Source organism: Ovis aries, chromosome Y (assembly GCF_016772045.2).
Source record: "Ovis aries strain OAR_USU_Benz2616 breed Rambouillet chromosome Y, ARS-UI_Ramb_v3.0, whole genome shotgun sequence".
Taxonomy (NCBI): Eukaryota; Metazoa; Chordata; class Mammalia; order Artiodactyla; family Bovidae; genus Ovis; species Ovis aries.
Window position 1 is genome coordinate 7799951 of NC_082741.1, and position 24290 is coordinate 7824240.

Here is a 24290-nt window from a genome sequence, read left to right on the forward strand (position 1 = left end):
GGTGACTACTCCTTGGAAGGAAACTTATGACCAACCTAGACAGCGTATTAAAAAGCAGAGACATTATTTTGCCAACAAAGGTCTGTCTAGTCAAGACTTATGGTTTTTCCAGCAGTCACATATGGATGTGAGAGTTGGACTGTGAAGAAAGCTGAGCGCCATAGAATTGATGCTTTTGAACTGTGGTGTTGGAGAAGACTCTTGAGAGTCCCTTGGACTGCAAGGAGATCCAACCAGTCCATTCTAAAGGAGATCAGTCCTTGGAAGGACTGATGCTAATGCTGAAATTCCAGTACTTTGGCCACCTGATGGGAAGAACTGACTCATTGGAAAAGACTCTGATACTGGGAGGGACAGGGGGTAGGAGGAGAAGGGGACAACAGAGGATGAGATGGCTGGATGGCATCACCGACTTGATGGACGTGAGTTTGAATGAATCCCGGGAGTTGGTGATGGATAGGAAGGCCTGTGTGCTGCAATTAATAGGGTCAGAGTTGGACACAACTGAGTGACTGAACTGAACTGAACTGATACTGTCTGTCTCCCAAGTGAGCATACCAACATACCAAGAAGGATCTACTAGGTCTACAGTTTCTACAGTGAGCAAAGGAGAATCCAAGATGGATATTCAGCTTCCCCAGCCTTGTGAATGACACACAGAGCAACCCAGTGAAGTTTTATGGGGACTGCAGGAAGAAGATGCACTGCTTAACCACTTGGGATTATAATGTAACTGAGATCTACTAGCACTCCTATCATGGGAGACCAAGTTTTCCTTGCAGAAATGACAAGTAGAGAGCCCAGACAGTGACTCTATGATTCTACAGAGCCACTGCAAAGGCACATCTAAAGAATTAACTCAGTGCACAATTCTGCCTGATACTGGACCCCAAACAATTAGCATTACCAGCTTTGAAGCCTTTTTATTTTCTACACTGGCAACTCATGGTTAGTTCACTGAATGGCTTCTCCATCCTGTAGCACAAACCAATCAGCAAACCCAATCACAGAATCTGGGAAGCTGCACAGTCCATCCAACAACAGTAGTTACAACAGCATCTGAGCAAAGATTGAGCAATACTAGAAGGAGTAGCTGTTGGCCCCAACCGACCAGGGAATCTAGTGCCACGTACTATCAGTTATATGAGGCATATAAGCCCAGTCTGAGCTAAGAAGCAGACTCATAAGTGCCAGATACTGTTCTGTACAGCTCTAGTGTCATCTAATCACAAAGTCTAAACACAATATCTAGGGTCCTACAGGCCCACTTACAATGGCACCTGAGCACACAGCCCCCGGCAAAGTCCATCGAGGTAACCAACACAGCAGTCATATCTGGCCAAGAAGTTGGTGAGCAACTCTGTCATGTTAAGAGAGCCCAAGCATCAAGATCTAACAGCCAAGGAAACCATTCCACAACCCTGATCAGGCAAGGTAGCAAACTGCAGACCCATCCAAAAACTGAGTATAGGAACATATCCCATGCTATCAGTAAGCCTGCAAGAGAATCAATGCAACTAAGGTGGCAACTCTAAAGCCAATCATATACAGAAAACCAAGTGAGCACACTCCTAACCAATTCCTATTCAGACAGGGACTGACCTCCTGATCTCAGAGGTACATAATAGCTGAACAAGAAACAACAACAAAAAAATCAACCCTCACTGCCTCATTGTAAGCCTCACTTGCCCAAGAAGACTATAAACTGAACTGAATTAAACCCAAGTTGAGGTAATACATGAAGGGCTGTCTCTGCCCAAGAAAACCTGAGAAGTACAAAAGAGGAGATCACAATTTAAATATGCAAATACCACTAGCAAGGTACAGCAATTATGAAGAATCATATAAAACTCACATCACCAAAGACTATTTAAACTTCAATAATTGACCACAGAAAAACAGACTGTCAATTATATGACAAAGATCAGAAGTTTCTTATAGAAGAAACTTTTGTTAAACTGGAATAACACATAGTAAGACCACAAAATGAAACACAAAAAACAAAAAAGAACAAAATGAAAAACTCAACAAAGAAACAGATGTACGTATACCTATGGCTGATTCATGTTGAGCAATGGCAAAAACCAACACAATATTGCAAAGCAATTATACTCTACTTGAAAATATAAAATTTTGAAAATAATAATAAAGGATCATAAAGCACAAACAGAAAGAATTAATTTCAAGCTTTCACAGGTAATCTGAAAATTCAAAAGAGTATAATTAACATATTGTTAAATGACTCTCTTTTTCCTTAATCCATTTTGATTAGTTTCAGATATGACATAAATGCTGTTCACAATCTGTACAACACATGTATAATTCTTCAAAAAACATATGAATTATTTTAAGGGTCTTTTAGTGAAGAAGTCAATAAATGAACTGAAGAGTTAGAGAATTTCAAGATCAAATACAACCAAGCAGAAGAGAGAATCAGCAATCAGAAGAGACTACTTTGAAATTATTAGGCTGGAGGAGCAAAAACAAGAAAAGGTAAATTTAAAAAACCAATAGGACTTAACACCTATCATCAAAAGGAAACTATATACACATTTTGTGAATCCCAGAAATGGAAGACAAAGGGAGAGAAAAGTACCTGTAAAAGAAAAAACCTTCCATATCTTGGGAGAAAAATGAATATCAAATTGCTAAGTCCTAAAAGGCTTCCCTGGGGGTTTAGATGATAAAGAAACCACCTGCAATACAGGAGACCTGGTTTAAGAAGCTATCCTAGAGAAAGCAATGGCTACCTACCCCCGTATTCTTGCCTGGAGAATTCCATGGACACAGGAGCCTGGAGGACTACAGTTCACGTGGTCACAAAGAGACAGACAAAACTGAGACAGGGATAAAGTACTTTAAGTAGGTTACCTCAAGAGAATCACACCAACACATGTTATAATTGTTAAAGTCAAAGATAAGAAGAATTTCTAAAGCACCATGAGAAAAGTGACATTATCTTACACAAGACTATAAGCAGATGTACCATCAAAACCTTGGCAGATAAGAAAAGAATGGGATAATATAAACAAAACACTGAAAGAAAACCAGAAATACTACCCCCAAGAACTCCCCTATTGGTCCAGCAGTTAAAGAATCCATCTTCCAATTGAGAGGATTTGAGATAACACTTCTCATCTGCAATAAGTGCAGGTGGGCTTTAGGAAACATCACTGTGAAAAAAGCTAGTGGAGGTGATGGAATTCCTGTTGAACTATTTCAAATCCTGAAAGATGATGCTGTGAAAGTGCTGCACTCAATATGCCAGCTTAGAAAACTCAGCAGTGGCCAGAAGACTGGAAAAGGTCAGTTTTCATTCCAATCCCAAAGAAAGTCAAAGCCTAAACCACCACATAACTGCACTCATCTCACACAATAACAAAGTAATGCTCAAAATTCTCCTAGCCAGGCTTCAACAACACATGAACCATGAACTTCCAGATGTTCAAGCTGGATTTAGAAAAGGCAGAAGAACCAGAGATCAAACTGCCAGCTTCCACTGGATCATAGAAAAAGCAAAAGAGTTCCAAAAAAACATGTACTTCTTTTTTATTGACTATGCCAAAGCCTTGGACTGTATGGATCACAACAAACTGTGGAAAATTCTTCATGATGTAAATTCTTCATATTACTACATGAATAGCATTTCATTTGGGGTATACAGTTAAATAAAAACCTTAGTTAGACAAAATATCTACCTCACAAGGTTTCATTACATACCATTACTTATAATAGCCAAGATATAGAAACAACTTAAGTGTCCATGGATGGATGAAGAAAATGTGATACATACACACAGATAAACAGAATACTACTTGACTACAGAAAAGAAGAAAACTCTCCAATTTGCTACAACATGAATGATCTTGAGGGTATTATAGTAAGCAAAACCATTCAGAAATAAACACATAATAAGTTATCTCACTTACATGTGGAATTCTTAAAAAAACAAACTCACAGAACAAATTGGTGTTTGCAACAGAAGAGTGGAAGTAACTGAATGAAGGTAAACAAAAAGTTAAAAATTCTAGTAATAAATAAATCATGGGGATGTAATGCCTGTAATCAATACTGTGTAATATACTTGAGTATCACTGACAAACTGTATTTTTAATCTTCTCACAGAAAAAAATTTTAGCTATATGAGGTGATGGATGTTAGACAAATTTATTTTGGTTATCATTACACTATACAAATAAATACATATGCACATATTTGTATATATATGAAATTCATTCAGTCATTATGATGTACACCATACATTTTATACAATGTTATGCATCTCTTCTATTAATAACAAAATGCTCTCCTTCCATGGTGGAGACTGTTCAATGTGATCAATTTATCATCAGATAACTTGCTGATCTCTTGGAAAATGGTGCCACGTGGGGAATTCACTATTGATCCCTGCTGTTCACAAGCTGGACATTCACTGGCCATAGGCAGAACAGTTTTGATGAATGAAATCCATGTTGCTGAGACCAGTGCATAGCCTATAACCTTGCCACTGTGTTCAAATTACTCATTAGCCCAATGGGTGATGACACAGTCGACCAGGAAAAAAGCCTGACTGCTATTTAGATAGTCAGTCATTATATCCATTATTAAAATGATTCTCAGTTGAGGTGAACCTTTGGTGAGTACTTTACATGAAACATAGATACCTGTTTTTTTCCTTCATTCAGAGAAGTTAAAATATGTCTTCTCTTCCCCAAATCTGACCAATTTTCGGTCTCATTCCTTCCATGTCCCTGACCATCTAATCAAAACTACTGGACACACATAACGAATCAGTATATAATTATACAACTGACTATTACTCCTTCCAAGGAAAGTGCACAGTCAGCTACACTGGAAGGATTATTATAGAAGTATTCCATGAATAACAAAACCTTCACAGAGGTCTATGCCATCATTGCCCAGTTACTATATCAAGATTTATGCAAATAACTTTCCTTATCAAATAAAGTCTAAACAGAATTTCAGCCATGATCTTTTTAAATAACAGTTACTGTTACACTTTGATTCTTCTCTGGAAGTCAGCTAAAGGCAGGAATGCTCTGTGGTGGCATCACAGTCCCAGTATTCTTATTTTTAATGAGAACTTAATTACTTGCATGGGTTCACAAAGAGTCGGAAATGACTGAGCAACTGAACTGAATTGAACTGAAGTGAATTACTTGCATAGTTTTAAAAAGCATCTGGGGGAAGAGTAAAGATGGCGGAGGAATAGGACGGGAAGACCACTTTCTCCTTCACAAATTCCTCAAAAGAACATTTCAACGCTGAGCAAACTCCACAAAACAACTTCTGTAGGCTGACAGAGGACATCAGGCAACCAGAAAAGCAGACCATTGTCTTCAAAAACAGGTAGGAAAAAATATAAAAGACGAAAAAGGAGACAAAGGAGGTGGGGAGGGAGCTCCCTCCCAGGAAGGGAAGCCCGTCCTGGGAAGGGAATTTTAAGAAGAGAAGTTTCCAAACACCAGGAAACACTCTCCCTGCCGAGTCTGTGGCGAGCCTTGGAAACACAGGGGCAACATAACAGGAAGGAAAAATAAATAAATAATTAAAACGAAGAGATTACAAGCCCAACAGTAACTCCCCCAGCGGAAAAGCAGCACAGACCCCTGCATCCGCCACTGGGAAGTGGGGGCAGGGCAGGGAAGCGCGGGAGGCGCGGGCTGCAGTGCTTTGTAAGAATCGGGCAGGAACGCCCCACGCACAACCAGAACGATCTAACTTGGGCTAGCAAACCAGACTGTGGGATAGCTACCACGTGAAAAGCTCGAACATAAGACACCGCCAGGACCGAGCACAGAATAAACGACGGATCGGAAAAAGCCGGCTGCAGACCATCCCCCGCCGGGGACAGGCAGCCAGAGCCCTAAGGACCGGAAAGGGGCAATTGCAGACCCGGAGAGACTTTACTTACCTAACTGCAAGCAGGCTTCTTTGCTAAGACTTCTGGGGGTGCTGGACAGTCACCATCTGCCTCACGGGGGGCGCCAGCGGTCCACCCAGAAAGCTGAGCAGCAGCGGCATAAAAGATGACAAGCCACAGCAATCGCGCTCGCCAAACTCCTGAGCTACGCGGACCTGGGAAGGGCACAAAGCGCAGTCCCAGCCGAATCTGTGCCTCTGAGGGCTGCCTGAGTGCTGAACCTGAGCGGCTTGGACCGGGAAGTGCATGCAGCCTAGGGCCAGCCCCAGACAGTTCCGGCTGAGCATCGTAGAGCCGGAGCGGTTTGTGCGCCACGAGAAGGGACAGGTCAAGCGGGGCTGAGACACTGTGTGCACACGACAGTGCTATTTGTTTGCAGCATCGCCCCTCCCCACAGCGCAACTGAACTAGTGAGCCTAAAAAACCAGCAAACAGAAGAAGTTAAACAGAGGGAACCACCTTGGAAGTGATCCCACACGGCCCACAACGTCGGAGAAGGGCCAGATATATTTTTACTATTTTTAAAATCATTCCTTTTTCTTTGTTTTGTTTTTTTTTCTTTTTTTTAAATTGTTAAGTCTTCTATTTCTCCTCTAATTTTTATTTCTATAACCTACTATTACTATTTTTTTAAAAAAGACCTTTTTTTTTCAAGGCAAACACCATTTATAGTCTTTGGACGGTTGTTGGTGGTTTTTTCTTTTTTTGTGTGTGTGTTTTTTTTTTAATTCTTGTTTTGTTTTTTTTTCTTTCTTCCTTTTTCCTTCTGCTTCTTTTCTTTAATATTGTATTTTTGAAAATCCAACCTCTACTCTAGATTTTTAATCTTTGCTCTTAGGTTTTTGTTGTCAATTTTGTACATTTAAAAACCCAAACCTCACTACCCAAGTTTACCTGAGAGTGAGATTACTGGCTTGACCACTCTCTCCTCCTTTGGACTCTCCTTTTTCTCCACCAGGTGGCCTCTGTCTCTTTTCTCCCCCATCTCTTCTCTATCCAACTCTGTGAATCTCTGCATGTTCCAGACGGTGGAGAACACCTAAGGAACTGGTTATTGGCAGGATTTGTCTCTCTCCTACTCATTCCTCTCTCTTATCCTCCTGGTCACCTCTGTCTACTTCCTCCCTCTCCTCTTCCCTGTATAACTCTGTAAATACCGCTGAGCAGTCCAGACTATAGAGCGCACATAAGGAAGTGACTACTGGCTAGCTTGCTCTCTCATCTTTTGATCTCACCACATCTCATTCCAGTTACCTCTAACTACCCCCTCCATCTTCTCTTCTCCTTGTAACTCAGTGAACCTCTCTGAGTGTCCCTCAATGTGGAGAAACTTTTCATCTTTAACCTAGATGTTTGATCATCGGTGCTGTACAGATGGAGAAGTCTAGAGACTACTGCAAAAATAAAACTGAAAACCAGAAGCAGGAGGCTTAAATCCAAAGCCTGAAAACATTAGAGAACTCTTGAATTCAGGGAACATTAAGCAATAGGAGCTCATCAAATGCCTTCATACCTACAGCAAAACCAAGCTCCCCCCAAGGGCCAACAAGTTCCAAAACAAGACATACCACTCAAATTCTCCAGCAACACAGGAACACTCCCCTGAGCTTCAATATACAGGCAGCTCAAAATTATCCCAAAACCTCTGATGTCTCATAACCCATTACTGGGCACTCCATTGCACTCCAGAGAGAAGAAACCCAGCTCCACCCACGAGAACTCCAACACAAGCCTCCCTAACCAGGAAACCTTGACAAGCCACTGATAGAACCCTACCCACAGTGAGGAAGCTCCATAATAAAGGAGAAATCCACAAATTACCAGAATATAAAAAGGCCACCCCAAACGCAGCAATATAACCAAGATGAAGAGACAGAGGAATACTCAGCAGGTGAAGGAACAGGAGAGTTGCCCACCAAACCAAACAAAAGAGGAAGAAGCAGGGAATCTACCTGAGAAGGAATTCCAAATATTGATAGTGAAAATGATCCAAAATCTTGAAATCAGAATGGAATCACAGATAAACAGCCTAGAGACAAGGATTGAGAAGATGCAAGAAAGGTTTAACAAGGACCTAGAAGAAATAAAAAAGAGTCAAAATATAATGAATAACGCAATAAATGAGATCAGAAACACTCTGGAGGCAACAAACAGTAGAATAACAGAGGCAGAAGATAGGATTAGTGAAATAGAAGATAGAATGGTAGAAATAAATGAATCAGAGAGGAAATAAGAAAAACGAATTAAAAGAAACGAGGACAATCTCAGAGACCTCCAGGACAATATGAAACACTCCAACATTCGAATTATAGGAGTCCCAGAAGAAGACAGAAAGAAAGATCATGAGAAAATCCTTGAGATAATAGTTGAAAACTTCCCTAAAATGGGGAAGGAAATAATCACCCAAGTCCAAGAAACACGGAGAGTTCCAAATAGGATAAACCCAAGGCGAAACACCCCAAGACACATATTAATCAAATTAACAAAGATCAAACACAAAGAACAAATATTAAAAGCAGCCAGGGAAAAACAACAAATAACACACAAGGGGATTCCCATAAGATAACAGCTGATCTTTCAATAGAGACTCTTCAGGCCAGGAGGGAACGGCAAGACATACTTAAAGTGATGAAAGAAAATAACCTACAGCCCAGATTACTGTACCCAGCAAGGATCTCATTCAAATACGAAGGAGAAATCAAAAGCTTTTCAGACAAGCAAAAGCTGAGAGAATTCAGCACCATGAAACCAGCTCTCCAACAAACTCTAAAGGATATTCTCTAGACAGGAAACACGAAAAGGATGTATAAACCCGAACCCCAAACAATAAAGTAAATGGTAACGGGATCATACTTATCAATAATTACCTTAAACCTAAATGGGTTGAATGCCCCAACCAAAAGGCAAAGACTGGCCAAATGGATACAAAAACAAGACCCCTCTACACACTGCCTACAAGAGACACACCTCAAAACAAGGGACACATACAGACTGAAAGTGAAGGGCTGGAAAACGATATACCATGCAAATAGAGACCAAAAGAAAGCAGGAGTGGCAATACTCATATCCGATAAAATAGACTTTAAAACAAAGGTTGTGAAAAGAGACAAAGAAGGCCACTACATAATGATCAAAGGATCAATCCAAGAAGAAAATGTAACAATTATAAATATATATGCACCCAATATAGGAGCACCGCAATATGTAAGACAAATGCTAACAAGTATGAAAGGGGAAATCAACAATAACACAATAATAGTGGAAGACTTCAATACCCCACTCACACCTATGGACAGATCAACTAAACAGAAAATTAACAAAGAAACGCAAACTTTAAATGATACATTAGATCGGTTAGACCTAATTGATATCTATAGGACATTTCACCCCGAAAAAATGAATTGCACCTTTTTTTCAAGTGCTCATGGAACCTTCTCCAGGATAGATCACATCCTGGGCCATAAATCTAAACTTGATAAATTCAAAAAAATCGAGATCATTCCAAGCATCTTTTCTGACCATAATGCATTAACAGTAGATCTCAATTACAGGAGAAAAACTATTAAAAATTCCAACATATGGAGGTTGAACAACACACTTCTGAATAACCAACAAATCACAGAAGAAATAAAAAAGGACATCAAAATACGCATAGAAACGAATGAAAATGAAAACACAACAACCCAAAACCTGTGGGACACTATAAAAGCAGTGCTAAGAGGAAAGTTCATAGCAATACAGGCATACCTCAAGAAACAAGAAAAAAGTCAAACAAATAACCTAACTCTACAACTAAAGCAACTAGAAAAGGAAGAATTGGAGAACCCCAGAGTTAGTAGAAGGAAAGAAATCTTAAAAATTAGGGCAGAAATAAATGCAAAAGAAACAAAAGAGACCATAGCAAAAATCAACAAAGCCCAAAGCTGGTTCTTTGAAAGGATAAATAAAATTGACAAACCATTAGCCAGACTCATCAAGAAGCAAAGAGAGAAAAATCAAATCAATAAAATTAGAAATGAAAATGGAGAGATCACAACAGACAACACAGAAATACAAAGGATCATAAGAGACTACTATCAGCAATTGTATGCCAATAAAATGGATAACGTGGAAGAAATGGACAAATTCTTAGAAAAGTACAATTTTCCAAAACTGAACCAGGAAGAAATAGAAAATCTTAACAGACCCATCACAAGCACGGAAATTGAAACTGTAATCAGAAATCTTCCAGCAAAAAGCCCAGGTCCAGACGGCTTCATAGCTGAATTCTACCAAAAATTTTGAGAAGAGCTAACACCCATCCTACTCAAACTCTTCCAGAAAATTGCAGAGGAAGGTAAACTTCCAAACTCATTCTATGAGGCCACCATCACCCTAATACCAAAACCTGACAAAGATACTACAAAAAAGGAAAACTACAGGCCAATATCACTGATGAACATAGATGCAAAAATCCTCAAAAAATTCTAGCAATCAGAATCCAACAACACATTAAAAAGATCATACACCATGACCAAGTGGGCTTTATCCCAGGGATATTCTTCAATATCTGCAAATCAATCAATGTAATTCACCACATTAACAAATTGAAAAATAAAAGCCATATAATTATCTCAATAGATGCAGAGAAGGCCTTTGACAAAATTCAACATCCATTTATGATAAAAACTCTCCAGAAAGCAGGCACAGAAGGAACATACCTCAACATAATAAAAGTTATATATGACAAACCCACAGCAAACATTATCCTCAATGGTGAATAATTGAAAGCATTTCCCCTCAAGTCAGGAACAAGATAAGGGTGCCCACTTTCACCGCTACTATTCAACATAGTTCTGGAAGTTTTGGCCATAGCAATCAGAGCAGAAAAAGAAATAAAAGGAATCCAAATTGGAAAAGGAGAAGTAAAACTCTCATTGTTTGCAGATGACATGATCCTTTACATAGAAAACCCTAAAGACTCCACTAGAAAATTACTAGAGCTCATCAATGAATATAGTAAAGTTGCAGGATATAAAATCAACACTCAGAAATCCCTTGCATTCCTATACACTAATAATGAGAAAGTAGAAATAGAAATGAAGGAAACAATTCCATTCACCATTGCAACGAAAAGAATAAAATACTTAGGAATATATCTATCTAAAGAAACTAAAGACCTATATATAGAAAACTATAAAACACTGATGAAAGAAATCAAAGAGGACACTAATAGATGGAGAAATATACCATGTTCATGGATCAGAAGAATCAATGTAGTGAAAATGAGTATACTACCCAAAGCAATTTACAAATTCAATGCAATCCCTATCAAGCTACCAGCAATATTTTTCACAGAACTAGAACAAATCATTTCAAGATTTGCATGGAAATACAAAAAAACCTCGAATTGCCAAAGCAATCTTGAGAAAGAAGAATGGAACTGGAGGAATCAACTTGACTGACTTCAGGCTCTACTACAAAGCCACAGTCATCAAGACAGTATGGTACTGGCACAAAGACAGAAATAATAGATCAATGGAACAAAACAGAAAGCCCAGAGATAAATCCACACACATATGGACACCTTATCTTTGACAAAGGAGGCAAGAATACACAATGGAGTAAAGACAATTTATTTAACAAGTGGTGCTGGGAAAACTGGTCAACCACTTGTAAAAGAATGAAACTAGATCACTTTCTAACACCGCACACGAAAATAAACTCAAAATGGATTAAAGATCTAAATGTAAGACCAGAAACTATAAAACTCCTAGAGGAGAACATAGGCAAAACACTCTCCGACATAAATTCACAGCAGGATCCTCTATGATCCACCTCCCAGAATTCTGGAAATAAAAACAAAAATGAACAAATGGGATCTAATTACAATTAAAAGCTTCTGCACAACAAAGAAAAATATAAGCAAGGTGAAAAGACAGCCTTCTGAATGGGAGAAAATAATAGCAAATGAAGCAACTGACAAACAACTAATCTCAAAAATATACAAGCAACTTATGCAGCTCAATTCCAGAAAAATAAATGACCCAATCAAAAAATGGGCCAAAGAACTAAACAGACATTTCTCCAAAGAAGACATACGGATGGCTAACAAACACATGAAAAGATGCTCAACATCACTCATTATTAGAGAAATGCAAATCAAAACCACAATGAGGTACCACTTCACACCAGTCAGAATGTCTGCGATCCAAAAATCTGCAAGCAATAAATGCTGTAGAGGGTGTGGAGAAAAGGGAACCCTCCTACACTGTTGGTGGGAATGCAAACTAGTGCAACCACTATGGAAAACCATGTGGAGATTCCTTAAAAAACTGCAAACAGAACTGCCATATGACCCAGCAATCCCACTGCTGGGCATACACACCGAGGAAACCAGAATTGAAAGAGACACATGTACCCCAATGTTCATCACAGCACTGTTTATAATAGCCAGGACATGGAAACAACCTAGATGTCCATCAGCAGATGACTGGATAAGAAAGCTGTGGTACATATACACAATGGAGTATTACTCAGCCGTTAAAAAGAATTCATCTGAATCAGTTCTGTTGAGATGGATGAAACTGGAGCCGATTATACAGAGTGAAGTAAGCCAGAAAGAAAAACATCAATACAGTATACTAACACCTATATATGGAATTTAGAAATATGGCAATGATGACCCTGTATGCAAGACAGCAAAAAAGACACAGATGTGTGTAGCGGACTTTTGGACTCAGAGGGAGAGGGAGAGGGAAAGGGAGAGGGTGGGATGATTTGGGAGAATGGCATTGAAACATGTATACTATCATGTAAGAATCGAATCACCAGTCTATGTCCGATGCAGGATACAGCATGCTTGGGGCTGGTGCATGGGGATAACCCAGAGGGATGTTGTGGGGAGGGAGGTGGGAGGGAGGGGGGTTCATGTTTGGGATCGCAGGTATACCCGTGGTGGATTCATGTCAATGTATGGCAAAACCAATACAGTATTGTAAAGTAAAATAAAGTAAAAATTTAAATTTAAAAAAAAAATGTACTTACTAAGAACATTACCTTCTCACAAAACAGGTGGCACAAAATACCTTTCTGTTTTACCACATTTCCTACTTAAAATTAGTATAGTTAATGATTTGCCCCAAAATAAGAAAACAAAATTGGCATTCAAATGTGTACGAACCTTCCAGTAGTCAGACTGCAAACTGTAGTATCTCTGATACGCAGATAATGCTGAAAAAGGAAAAATAATTAGTCAAATTACATCCTATTCAAAAATTCATAACACAGATATTAATATTTTAATACAAACTGCCCATCAGTTTTGCCTCTCAGCAAAACAGGGACTATTAAACACAGTAAATCTTTAAAGTTTATGCCCTATCAACTTAGTCATCTACAGAAATAAATTATGATAGAAAAAGTTATCTACAGGAGATCAGGTATATAAACAATCATCAAACCAGATCCTTGCACTTACACGTAAAAATCTCCTTTTTGAAGCTCCACCTCTTAAAAGAATTATTTACATATTCAATTATTTATTGCTGTGCTGGCTCTTCATTTTTGCATAGGCTTTTCTCTAGTTTTAAAGGCAGGGGCTACTCTTTAGTTGCTGTTCCAGTGGCTTCTCTTACTGTGGAGTACAGGCTATGCAGCTCATGGGCTTCATTAGATGCAGTTCCCAGGCTGCACTGAACAGGCTCAACAGCTGTGGCACATGGCCTTAACTGCCCCAAGGCATGTGAGATCTGTCCAGATCAACTACTGAACCTGTGTGCCTTGCACTGGCAGGGTATTCTTTATCACTGAGTCACCAAGGAAGCCCAAACAAATATAAAATTTTGACAATTTAATTCACTTGATTTCCTTCATCAATCAAGTCTCATAGAATGTTTCTAAGACTGTTTTTACATATTTAATGAATTTTCTCAAAATGCATCAATTTCCAGAAAAATAAAACCACAGCTCTAACAAACTCTTGTTTCTGGTGCTTCCCTTCAAAGAATCAACATTATCTTGAGCTACTAGCTTCAATTTCATTCCAAGATGGCTATTCCCATGCTCTCTAAATCACCTGAAGGCATTAAAAGGCTGAAATGACATAAAAAGGCTCTTGTCTGCCTAAAAAAAGGGCTTATATAAGGTAAAAAGGTCAATATGAAGTCACATAAGCATATTGGAGTTAGGGGGGACAATTTTTAAAAACTAAAAATAGGAAACTCCATATCACTCCAGGGAAATAAAAATGTTTTTAATTCATTTGTTGAAGTTCCAAAGGGAGAACATTTAGAATAAAATACACTTAGGAATGAAAACTGCCTTAAAGTCAAAGTAAAATGAAAATACTGAAGTAACAAAGGGAAGAACAGATTTTATATGGGTTCGATACCACCGAGAATTTCCATATTTTGGACAAACATTTTTATGAATTTCAGATATCTTCCTTCCAGTCTCATAAACATTATTGAGTATCCTTTCATGAAAATAACTACACAGAGTTAAGGGAGAAAAAGTTTAATAAGGGAAACTTGCTTTTTCAAATACTATCATAAAGTTACAATAATTGGAATTTCAAAATAACCAAATGTATGTTTAAAAGACAATAGTATTTATGACAATGATCTCATACACCACACTCCCATTTTAAGTCTAAGAACAAAATGACTTAAAATATTTGTTTTTACAACAAGAATTTAAAAGGCTAAAGCTAACACAGGGTACGAGAGCAGTCATTAACTGAGAAAAATTACCCTAGAAACAAGGGTCACGCTACAAAAGTTCACTGTAGTATGCTTGAAATCTGAAACATCCCTGGGCTCCCAGACAGAGGAGTAGCCCCACAACATTGTGAGACTTATAGGGGCCCATAATGTCTATCTGAGAAAAATCTCCACAAGCTTCTGAGAAAATAATGGAAAAAAGAACAATTTTTAAAAACTTTTTTCTTTGTATTGGAATATAGCTGATTTACAAAATAATGTGTTCCTTTCAGGTAAACAGTGAAGGGACTCACCATCATACACAGGTTTCCATTCTCCCCCAGTCTCTCCTTCCATTCAGGCTGCATATGATATTTAGCAGACATCCCTGTTCTGTACAGCAGGTCCTTGCTGGTTCTCCATTCTAAACATAGTAGTGTGTCCGTGTCTATCCCAAACTCCCTATCTCTGCCCCCATCCTTTCCCTGGGGGAACCATAAGGTTATTAGAGAGTACTGAGCAGAGTTCCCTGTGCTGTCCAGCAGGTCCTTGTTGGTTCTCCTTGTTAAATACAGCAGTGTGTCCATGTCCATCCCAGACTCCCTGACTATTCCTTCCTCCTGGGAACCATAAAAATATTAGAGAGTACTGAGCAGAGTTCCCTGTGCTGCACAGCAGGTCCTTGTTGGTTCTCCATGTAAATGCAGCAGTGTGTCCATGTCCATCCCAAACTCCCTAACTATCCCTTCCCCCATCCTTCCCCCTGGTAACTATAAGGTGATTACAGAGTATTGAGCCGAGTTCCCTGTGCTGACCAGCAGGTGCTTGCTGCTTCTCCGTGTTAAATGCAGCAGTGTGTCCATGTCCATCCCAGACTCCCTAACTATCCCTTCCCCAATCCTTCCCCCTGGTAACGATAAGGTTATTAGAGTACTGAGCAGAGTTCACTGTGCAGAGTTAATTTTCTGTGCTATATCATCATAGGTCCTTGCTGATTATGAAAATAAACAATTTCTGAATAGCCAAGAGCATTCTGTTCTTAACAACCGGGAAATTTAAAGTAGATATTCAACTCCAGCCCACTCCAATTATCCTATCTATTCTAGAGAGAGGAAAACAACCAAGAAATTTTTATGCAGTTCACTTTCCAAAGGCGTAGACTAACTAAAAAGACTAAGACTGAGGACACTTTCCTCTATGCCAACATCCTATACACCATTAGTGAAGGCCTATTTACAGAGCTTCTTTATACCTGGAATACCAAGGTCAGATATCAAGTAAATATTACAAATCACACACAATCCACATGAAAGAGGAATAGAAGGAAGGAGAGGGAGGAGGAGCAGAAAGAGGCATAGCAAACATCAGAACAAGATGTAACAATGATGCTGAAATGACCAGATCAGGGAATTTAAAGTGACTACAACTAATATGCAAAGAATATTTAAACAATATATAAAGTGGACAGTATACTAGAATGCTGAAACAATATAAGTAGAGAACAGGAAGGACAACACTTTCAAGCAGAAATGTTAAAGATCAGAAACACTTTTAAAAAAGATATGAGATTAGTAAGTGGTTGTATACTGCTAAAGAAAGAATATCTGACATAGAGGACTTACCAAAAAACAAAAAACAGGGAACACTGGGGAGAAAAAAAGAAAAATATACACAGGGTTGTGGGACAATTAAAAAAGGTATAACTGTGTTACTAACAAAAGATAAATAAATATGATACTATCAAATGATAAAGAGAGCACAGGAATTATCTGGAACAATGAATGAGAATTTCCCCAAAATTAATATAAGACAATAAGCCATATATCCAGGAAGCATAATGAATATCAAGCATGTATAATGTCCACAGCAAAAAACTACACTGAGGTATATTATTTTCAAACTGCAGAAAATGAAAGCTTTAAGATTAAATAAAACATGGATAAGAAGGCTGATGTATCTTTTGTTCTGATCTTTTACTGTAGTAACAGTAACTGTATTGACTGATGTCTTGAGAGGGGAAAGAGTAGCAACAGGAATGATGACAACAGAAACACTCTGGAAAAGGTAATCAAACTTATCTTTAGTCACCAAAGACAATTACTGATACACATAAAGAAAAGGGAAAGTCAAGAAAACAAGATGCTTCAGAAACTGTTGATGAGGTTTTTGATGATATTAGAAAGATTTATGACAGAAAAAGCTAACTCTAATACTGAAAGGATCCTTGAAATCATAGTGCTCTGATAACTGATATCACAACCCCTTTTAAGGTAATCTTAATCTTTCATGATTACATCTCAACTGATGGCTGACAAATATTGAGTGAGGTCCAGGTCAGCCTTGCTTTCCTGGTGTCTCAAATGGTAAATAACCCACCTGCCCAAAAGAGACAGATGTAAAAACAGACTTTTGGACTCAGTGGGAGAAGATGAAGGTGGGATGATTGGAGAGAATAGCATTGAAACACGTCTACTACCATATGTGAAATAGATGACAAGTGCAAGTTTGATGCATGAAGCAGGGCACTCAAAGCTGGTGCTCTGGGACAACCCAGAGGGATGGGGTGGGGAGGGAGGTAGGAGAGAGGGTTCAGGATGGGGTGACCCATGTGCACCCATGGCAGATTCATGTTGATGTATGCCAAAACCACCACAATACTGTAAATTAATTAGCCTCTAATACTAATTAAAAAAAAAAACAAGAACCCACCTGCCATGTAGGAGATGCAGGTTCAGTCCCTAAGTTGGGAAGATCCCCTAAAGGAGGACATGGCATCCCTCTCCAGTATCATGGGGTCATTAAGAGTTGGTGATGACTGAAAGACTAACACTTTTACATTTCCTTTTTTTCAAGTATGTAATAAGACAAATCAAATTTTTAATCTCCTTTTTGCGGCGGGGGGATGTCACAGAAGTAGACAGTGAATTTTAGTCTAACTTCATGTTAGTTATGGTGTTCATAAAACAAAGAACGTACTAGGCACTTCTTGCTTTTATTCAAAAAGAATATCCCTTTTATACTACATACCTTCTGTAAGCAAAACTTTTTAGTATGTGTGTATATCCCTTTAGTATCTGCAAAATGTTTGGATTAGGAATTCCTTATATCTATTCTCCTACAAATTTGTGAATTTGTGGGAAAATTACACAGGAACTTTTTGTGTAGTCAGTTCCTATACTGATTTGGTAAACACGAATTTCTACAACTGTTTCAGTATTTATAACTGACCATTTCTTACAGAAAAGTATGAAAACTTAGCATTTGTTTTACCACGAAGTGGTGTGACACAGTAGTCTTTGCTTCTAGGAATTAGTGTGGGAGCTCTGGGGTTCACAGCCTGGCAGAACTGTCACCCTTATCCTGACACAAATTTATTTAAAAGTTGATTATCCAGTATTTTCCAGATTATATCAGACTACATAGGGTTGGCCAAAAAAGTTTCTCTGATTAAGTAAAAATAAAAAATCCACTTCTCATGTTCACAAAGAACTTTATAGAACAATGTATTCACTGTTTCATTCCACTATCTTCAGTCTTTCAGGCAACTTCATAATTCCATCTTCTGATCAAGGGACTGTTTCAGGGGCTTTTTACATACCAAAGGGAATTCAAATTTTCTTCATTAAGAGAAATTTGTAAAAACGTTAATAAGTGGAAATCTGAAGGTACAATGTCTGATGAACATGGTGGATGAATCAGAACTTTCCAGGCAAGCTGTGTTTCTGTCTGGTCATCCAACAAGCATGCAGTCTTCCTGCTATCCTGATGGAAGTTAATGCAATCTGTTGACTAATTCTGGATGCTTTTCATCAAGTGCTGCTTTCAGTTGATCTGACTGGGAACACCACTTGTTGGAATTAATCATTTGATCTTCCAGAAGAGATTCATAATAAAAGACTCCCTTCCAATTTCATCATATACACAACATCATCTTCTTTACCTGAAGACCAACATTTGGTGTGATTGATCATGGTTCATGTTTTTGTGACATTTCAGTACAAAATTGCAGGTGGAAATACAGGTCAAGAGGGTTTTTTCACTTAACTTATGTGGAACCCAAACATCAAAGCAATTCACATAAGCAAGCCTGTGCCAATGATTTTCGACAGCGGATTATGATACACTGAGTATGCTGGCTATCTCCTGTGGGATATATTGCTGACTGTTCTCAATTAATGTCTTGGATTTGACCACTAGCAATTTCAACTGGCCTACCCAAATGCGGAGAATGGTCCAATAAGAAATCTGTAAGAAGCATCAAATCAGTAAGAAGCATCAAAAACCACTTTGCAGAAGTTTGATTATTAATAGCACCTTCCCCACAAGTTGCATGAACCTTGCGTTTCAGTTGCACTTTCTTCTTTCCTAAAATTATAAAGTATAATGTGCCGAAAGTGTTACTTTTTTCCTTCCATCTTCAATAAAATGGCTACACAAAAACTCACCAATTTTTGTGTATTTTTTATCAATGCACGCTGATATGACAGCTGTCCAGTCCAATTCAATAAAATGGTTTCAAATAAAGTTAAAGACAGTAAGTGCAGATAGATCCCATCCTACAGAAAACACCAAACTTTTGTTCAACCAAATACACAGTCAATGGTTCATAGACTATGAATATATAATCAATGATCAGTTTTTATCAATGATTAAACTGATCTTAACAAAATTCCTAGCAGTGAAACTTTGAAATGCCTGTATTCAGATTTATGGTAAAATTTTTCAGTTAGCATTATTAGTAATACTTCAGTTTTTCTGTTTGTTTATATTCTATACTAAGCATAGGTTTAATACAAAGTAGAAGTGAGAGTTGGACCATAAAGAATGCTGACTGCCAAAGAATTGATGCTTTTGAAATTGTGGTGCTGGAAAAGACTCTTGAGAGTCCCGTGGACAGCAAGGAGATCCAACCAATCCATCCTAAAGGAAATCAACTGTGAATATTTATTGAAAGGACTAATGCTGAAGCTGAAGCTCTAATACTCTGGCAGCATGATGTCAAGAGTTGACTCACTGGAAAAGACCCTGATGCTGGGAAAGACTGAGGGAAGGAGGAAAATGGGACGACAGAGGATGAGACGGTTGAATGACATCAGTGACTCATAAGTTTGACATAAGTTTGAGCACACTTAGGAAGATAGCGTAGAACAAGAAATTCTGGTGTGCTGCAGGTCACAGGGTTGCAAAGAGCTGGATACAACTTGGGAACTAAACAACGACAATATAAGAGAAACCTAACAGTTTAATTTGCCATATTTATTTTATTTCCTTGAATATTTTTTTCATAGCTGCTTAAGAAGATTTAAAAAATCAATGCACCTTGATCAGAAAAATAATAAATGTATCTTCTTTTAAAACTATATGAAGAATTCTTAAAACCCAGCCATGGTAAGAACATCTGACTAAAAATGGACCACAGAGTTTAACACTTCACCAAAGAAAATATACTAATGATAAATAAATCATATGAAAAGATGGATCACATGACATGTCATCAGGGAAAGACAAACTAAAACTATACACTTATTTAGAAAAATCAAAATCAAAACCACTGAAAATACCATATACTAATGAGGATGTAGAACAGGACTGTCACTCATTCTGAGAGAATGTAACATGGTAAAACCAAAGAAAACAGTTCACTAGTTTCTTACATACCTTACACATACTCTTATCATATGATCCAACAACCATACTTTTTACGCAAAGGGGTTAAAAACTTTATGTTGCCTTAAAAACCAGCCTAAGTTCTGATTTTAAATTTTAGATCTCTCTCTTCGGGAGAGAAAAGGCTGACAATCTTTCTTTTCCCAAGTTAACAGTATGTTGCGAAGCTTTATTCCAATCAAGTGCAAATGACAGCTCAGGTTAATGTGCTCTACCAGCTCACATTCGTGGCATATGGAAGAACAAACAGAAGAGAAAAACACTGGCCTCCAATTGCTCTTAGCTACATCATATTCAGAATGAGACCATGTCAGAAGAGATGAGATACCTAACACCTGCTAGTAAGTCAGAGATCACTCTAAGAGAAGAAGGTCACTATCCCACACTCCAGCCCTGGAAAACTGATGCAGAGGTTCTCAGTTATAGTCCCTAAGTAAGTGATTTTATATGGAAAAGACATTAGAGAAGTTGAAAATTAATACTATTGTTGAAAACAATGGAGACTATAATAATTAGGTAATTAAGATGGAGGTTGATAGTTCTCAGAAAGCAAATATCTAACCTATAAACTGACTATAAATTTAACTCAAAGAACTAGGAAAATATACACACATGAAAGAACATCCAAAAGTGTAAACAATCCTGCAAGATCACCAAAAAAAAAAAAAAAACCCACACACAAAAAAACCAAAATGGCATATCCAAAGAGCACAGTGTGGGAATAAAATAAGAATTAATCTAGTCAGACAAGAACAATTCAAGACAAAGTTATAAAACAAAACATACAACCGTAAGCCAACAAACAGTCAATGTTAGTATTTGAATGCCAAGAAATACAGGCAGACATTCTATAAATGTAATAAAAACATTAGTAAATCAAACACTTAAGGAAACACTGTTAAAACCAGAAGACTTCATTAGCGAAGAATGCACCCTCTGAGAAACAATGAGATTGCACACAACAAGAAATATCTAACAGGACTGAAAATTCCATTAATAAATAAAAACAAGCAAACAAAAAGCTGTACGGGGAGGGTGGTATGGTTAGGGAAACTTATAGAAAGGCAATACATCGTAGTTGGTATAAAATCTACCTAATGTGTAGAGATTTCCATGGGAAACTGTCTCCCATAAAACAGAAGACAAAACAAAGTGAAAATCCAAAACCAAAAAATGGGAACTATCATGGACAGATATTGGAGTGACAAATGAAGGACTTCAAAACAGATAATATCCAAAATAAGAAGGAAATCATCATTTCAAAGGGAAAAAAATTAAGAAAACAATGTCTGATCATTAATTTTGCAAGGGAAAAATTCTGAAAAGAGAAAGAAAATTTTAGTATCAAAGAACAACATGAGGGAGGCAGAAACACTGCAACAGCAGATCTGAACTGACAAAAGTAAAAAAGGCATTATAAGAAATGATGTCATCAAAATGATGAAGAAAAAAGAAAATAAGTAGAGCATAAAAGAAATGTGGCACACTATTAAGTACACAAATATGCATGCCCAACTGCAGGAGGGTTCCCATCTCATCATCCCAAGTGGCTGTTTATATCACGACTTACTGGAGTCCCAGCTCCTGTGTCTGCTGAGGGAGCAGATGGACGTACCAGATGGACACTCAAAGTGACCCCCAGCTTTGGGGAGGCAGCTCTGGGAGCTTAGATCTACACCTTTTCCCTAGGAGAAATCCCTCCTGAAATGTTCTCCAGGTCTGCCCAGAAAGGCTGGTCAAGCTAGTCGCCCACGGAACCAGGATCATGCACCGGCACACAAATGGCCTTGGATATGTACGCAGAGCTGGCATGCCTGGACATCGTCTGGTTCTGCAGTCAAGAGTGTCCTGAGCAGGAGCCTACTTTTGTAGATAGCTTTGTGGGTTCAGGGGCTTTGCAAGTGGTGTAAGTAGTAAAGAATCTGCCTGCCAATGCAGAAGAGCTAACAGACGTGAGCTCAATCTCTGCATTGGAAAGATCCTCTAGAGAAGGAAATGTCAATCCATTCTGGTATTCTTGCCTGGAGAATTCCATGGACAGAGGAGCTGGATGGGATACATTCCATGGGTAGCAAAAAGTCAGACATGACTAAAGTGACTTAGCAGCAGTAGAATGCATATACATTCAATATAAGAAGAACAGTACAAAAGCATAAAACCCTGAGGAATAATACTGCAATGTGTTTAGTGTATTCTCTTTACTTCATATAGCCCAGATTTAGAGCAGAAGAAGGCAGCAACATGGAAAGGCCAACAGGCAGGGAGGAACACACACGCAGACACATCCACCCACTAATGAAGTAGCTCAGTCATGTTCAACCCTTTGTGGACTTAAACAGTCCATGGACTGTTACGCCTCCATGCTCCTCTGTCCATGGGATTTCCCAGGAAAGAATACTGCAGCAGGTTGCTATTTCCTTCTCCAGGGGATCTTGCCAATGCAGGGACTGAACTCGGGTCTCCTGCATTGCAGGTGTATTCTTTACCACTTGTACCACTTGATGCACTCCCAAAAGACATTCTCCCCTAAATAAAAGACTAAGATAAAAAGGAAAAAAGCAAGACAGAAAACGTTTACATAAAAACTGAACTGCAGTGAAACTCCAAAGAAAAAGTGTTGCCTTAAATAACCCTTACAGAAACAGTAAAGGCAAAGTACAGACTTCCTAAAACAGGATGGATGAATCCTACATTGGAATCAAGACTGCAGGGAGAAATATCAGTAACCTCACCTATGAAGACAATATTAGTCTAATGGCAGAAAGCAAAGAAAAGCAAAACAGCCCCCTAATGAGGGTGAAAGAATAAGCGTGAAAAAGCTGGCCTGAAACTCAACATTAAAAACACTAAGATCACAGTCCCATTACTTCATGACAAGTACAGGGGGAAAAGTAAGCAGGATAGATTATATTTTCTTGGGCTAGAAAATCACAGATGATAGTGATAGCAGCCATGAAATTAAAAAATGCTTGCTCCTTGGAATAACAGCTATGACAAATCTAGAGAGCATATTAAACAGCAGAGACATCACCCTGCCAACAGCGGTGCGTCTAGTCAAACTGTAGTCAAAGCTACAGTTTTTCCACTAGTCATGTACAGATGTGACAACTGGACCACAAAGAAGACTGAGCGCTGAAAAGCTGATGTCTTTGAACCGTGGTGCTGGCGGAGACTCTGTAGAGTCCTTTGCAGAGCAAACAGATCAAACTAGTCCATCCTATAGGAAATCAACCCTGAATATTCACTGTAAGGACTGATGCTCAAACTGAAGCACCAATATACTTTGGCTACCTAATGTGCAGAACTGACTTGTTGGGAAAAATTCTGACGCTGGCAAAGACTGAGGGCAGGAAAAGGGGGCCACGGAAGACGAGATGGTTAGATAGCATCACCTATCTAACCATTAATGGTCATGAATTTGAACAAACTCCAGGAGATACTGAAGGACAGGGAAGCCTGGTGTGCTGCAGTACATGGGGTCACAAAGAGTCAGTGGACACTACTTAGCAACAGCACAACAAATTGTAAAGTCTAAAACTGATATACACAATTACCAAAGTAAAGAACTCAGCTGATGTCTTCAAAGGTACAAGTATAATTAAGAATCACTCAACTAATGCACAGAACATGAGAAATTATTGAATCAAAACAAGAGGAAAAAAAAAGACATAAAAATGTAAAAAACCCTTAAGGACTTACAGTAAGTAACAAGAATATAAAATTTGTGTTCTACAACCTGAAAGGAATGGAAATACAGCTGAAACAAACAAAAAAATGTGGCAGCCTGGATGAGGTGGGGGTGGAGTTTGGGGGGCAAATGGATACATGTATATGTATGAGTGAGTCCCTTTGCTGCCCACCTGAAACTATCACAATATTGTTATCTGGCTATACTCCAATACAAAATATGAAGTACAAAAGAAAAAAAAAGTGCAAAGGACTTAAAAAGATATTTCAGAAAATATAAAGAAAAGGACTATATCCATGAGAAGATGTTT

The 24290-nt window shown here is 38.4% G+C and overlaps 1 protein-coding gene across 23 annotated transcripts in view; it reads right to left on the reverse strand.

Annotated features, from left to right (window-relative positions):
* LOC132659058 (lysine-specific demethylase 6A-like) overlaps window positions 1-24290 on the reverse strand; it is a 166816-nt gene that overhangs the window by 107366 nt on the left and 35160 nt on the right. For all 23 annotated transcript variants that reach the window (XR_009599039.1, XM_060408701.1, XM_060408700.1 and 20 more), the window contains exon 4: window positions 13107-13156. Coding sequence is in view for 22 of the 23 variants with exons in the window: in XM_060408701.1 (XP_060264684.1) it covers window positions 13107-13156 (50 nt within the window). In the remaining variant the exon portion in view is untranslated. The remainder of the gene's footprint in view (window positions 1-13106; window positions 13157-24290) is intronic.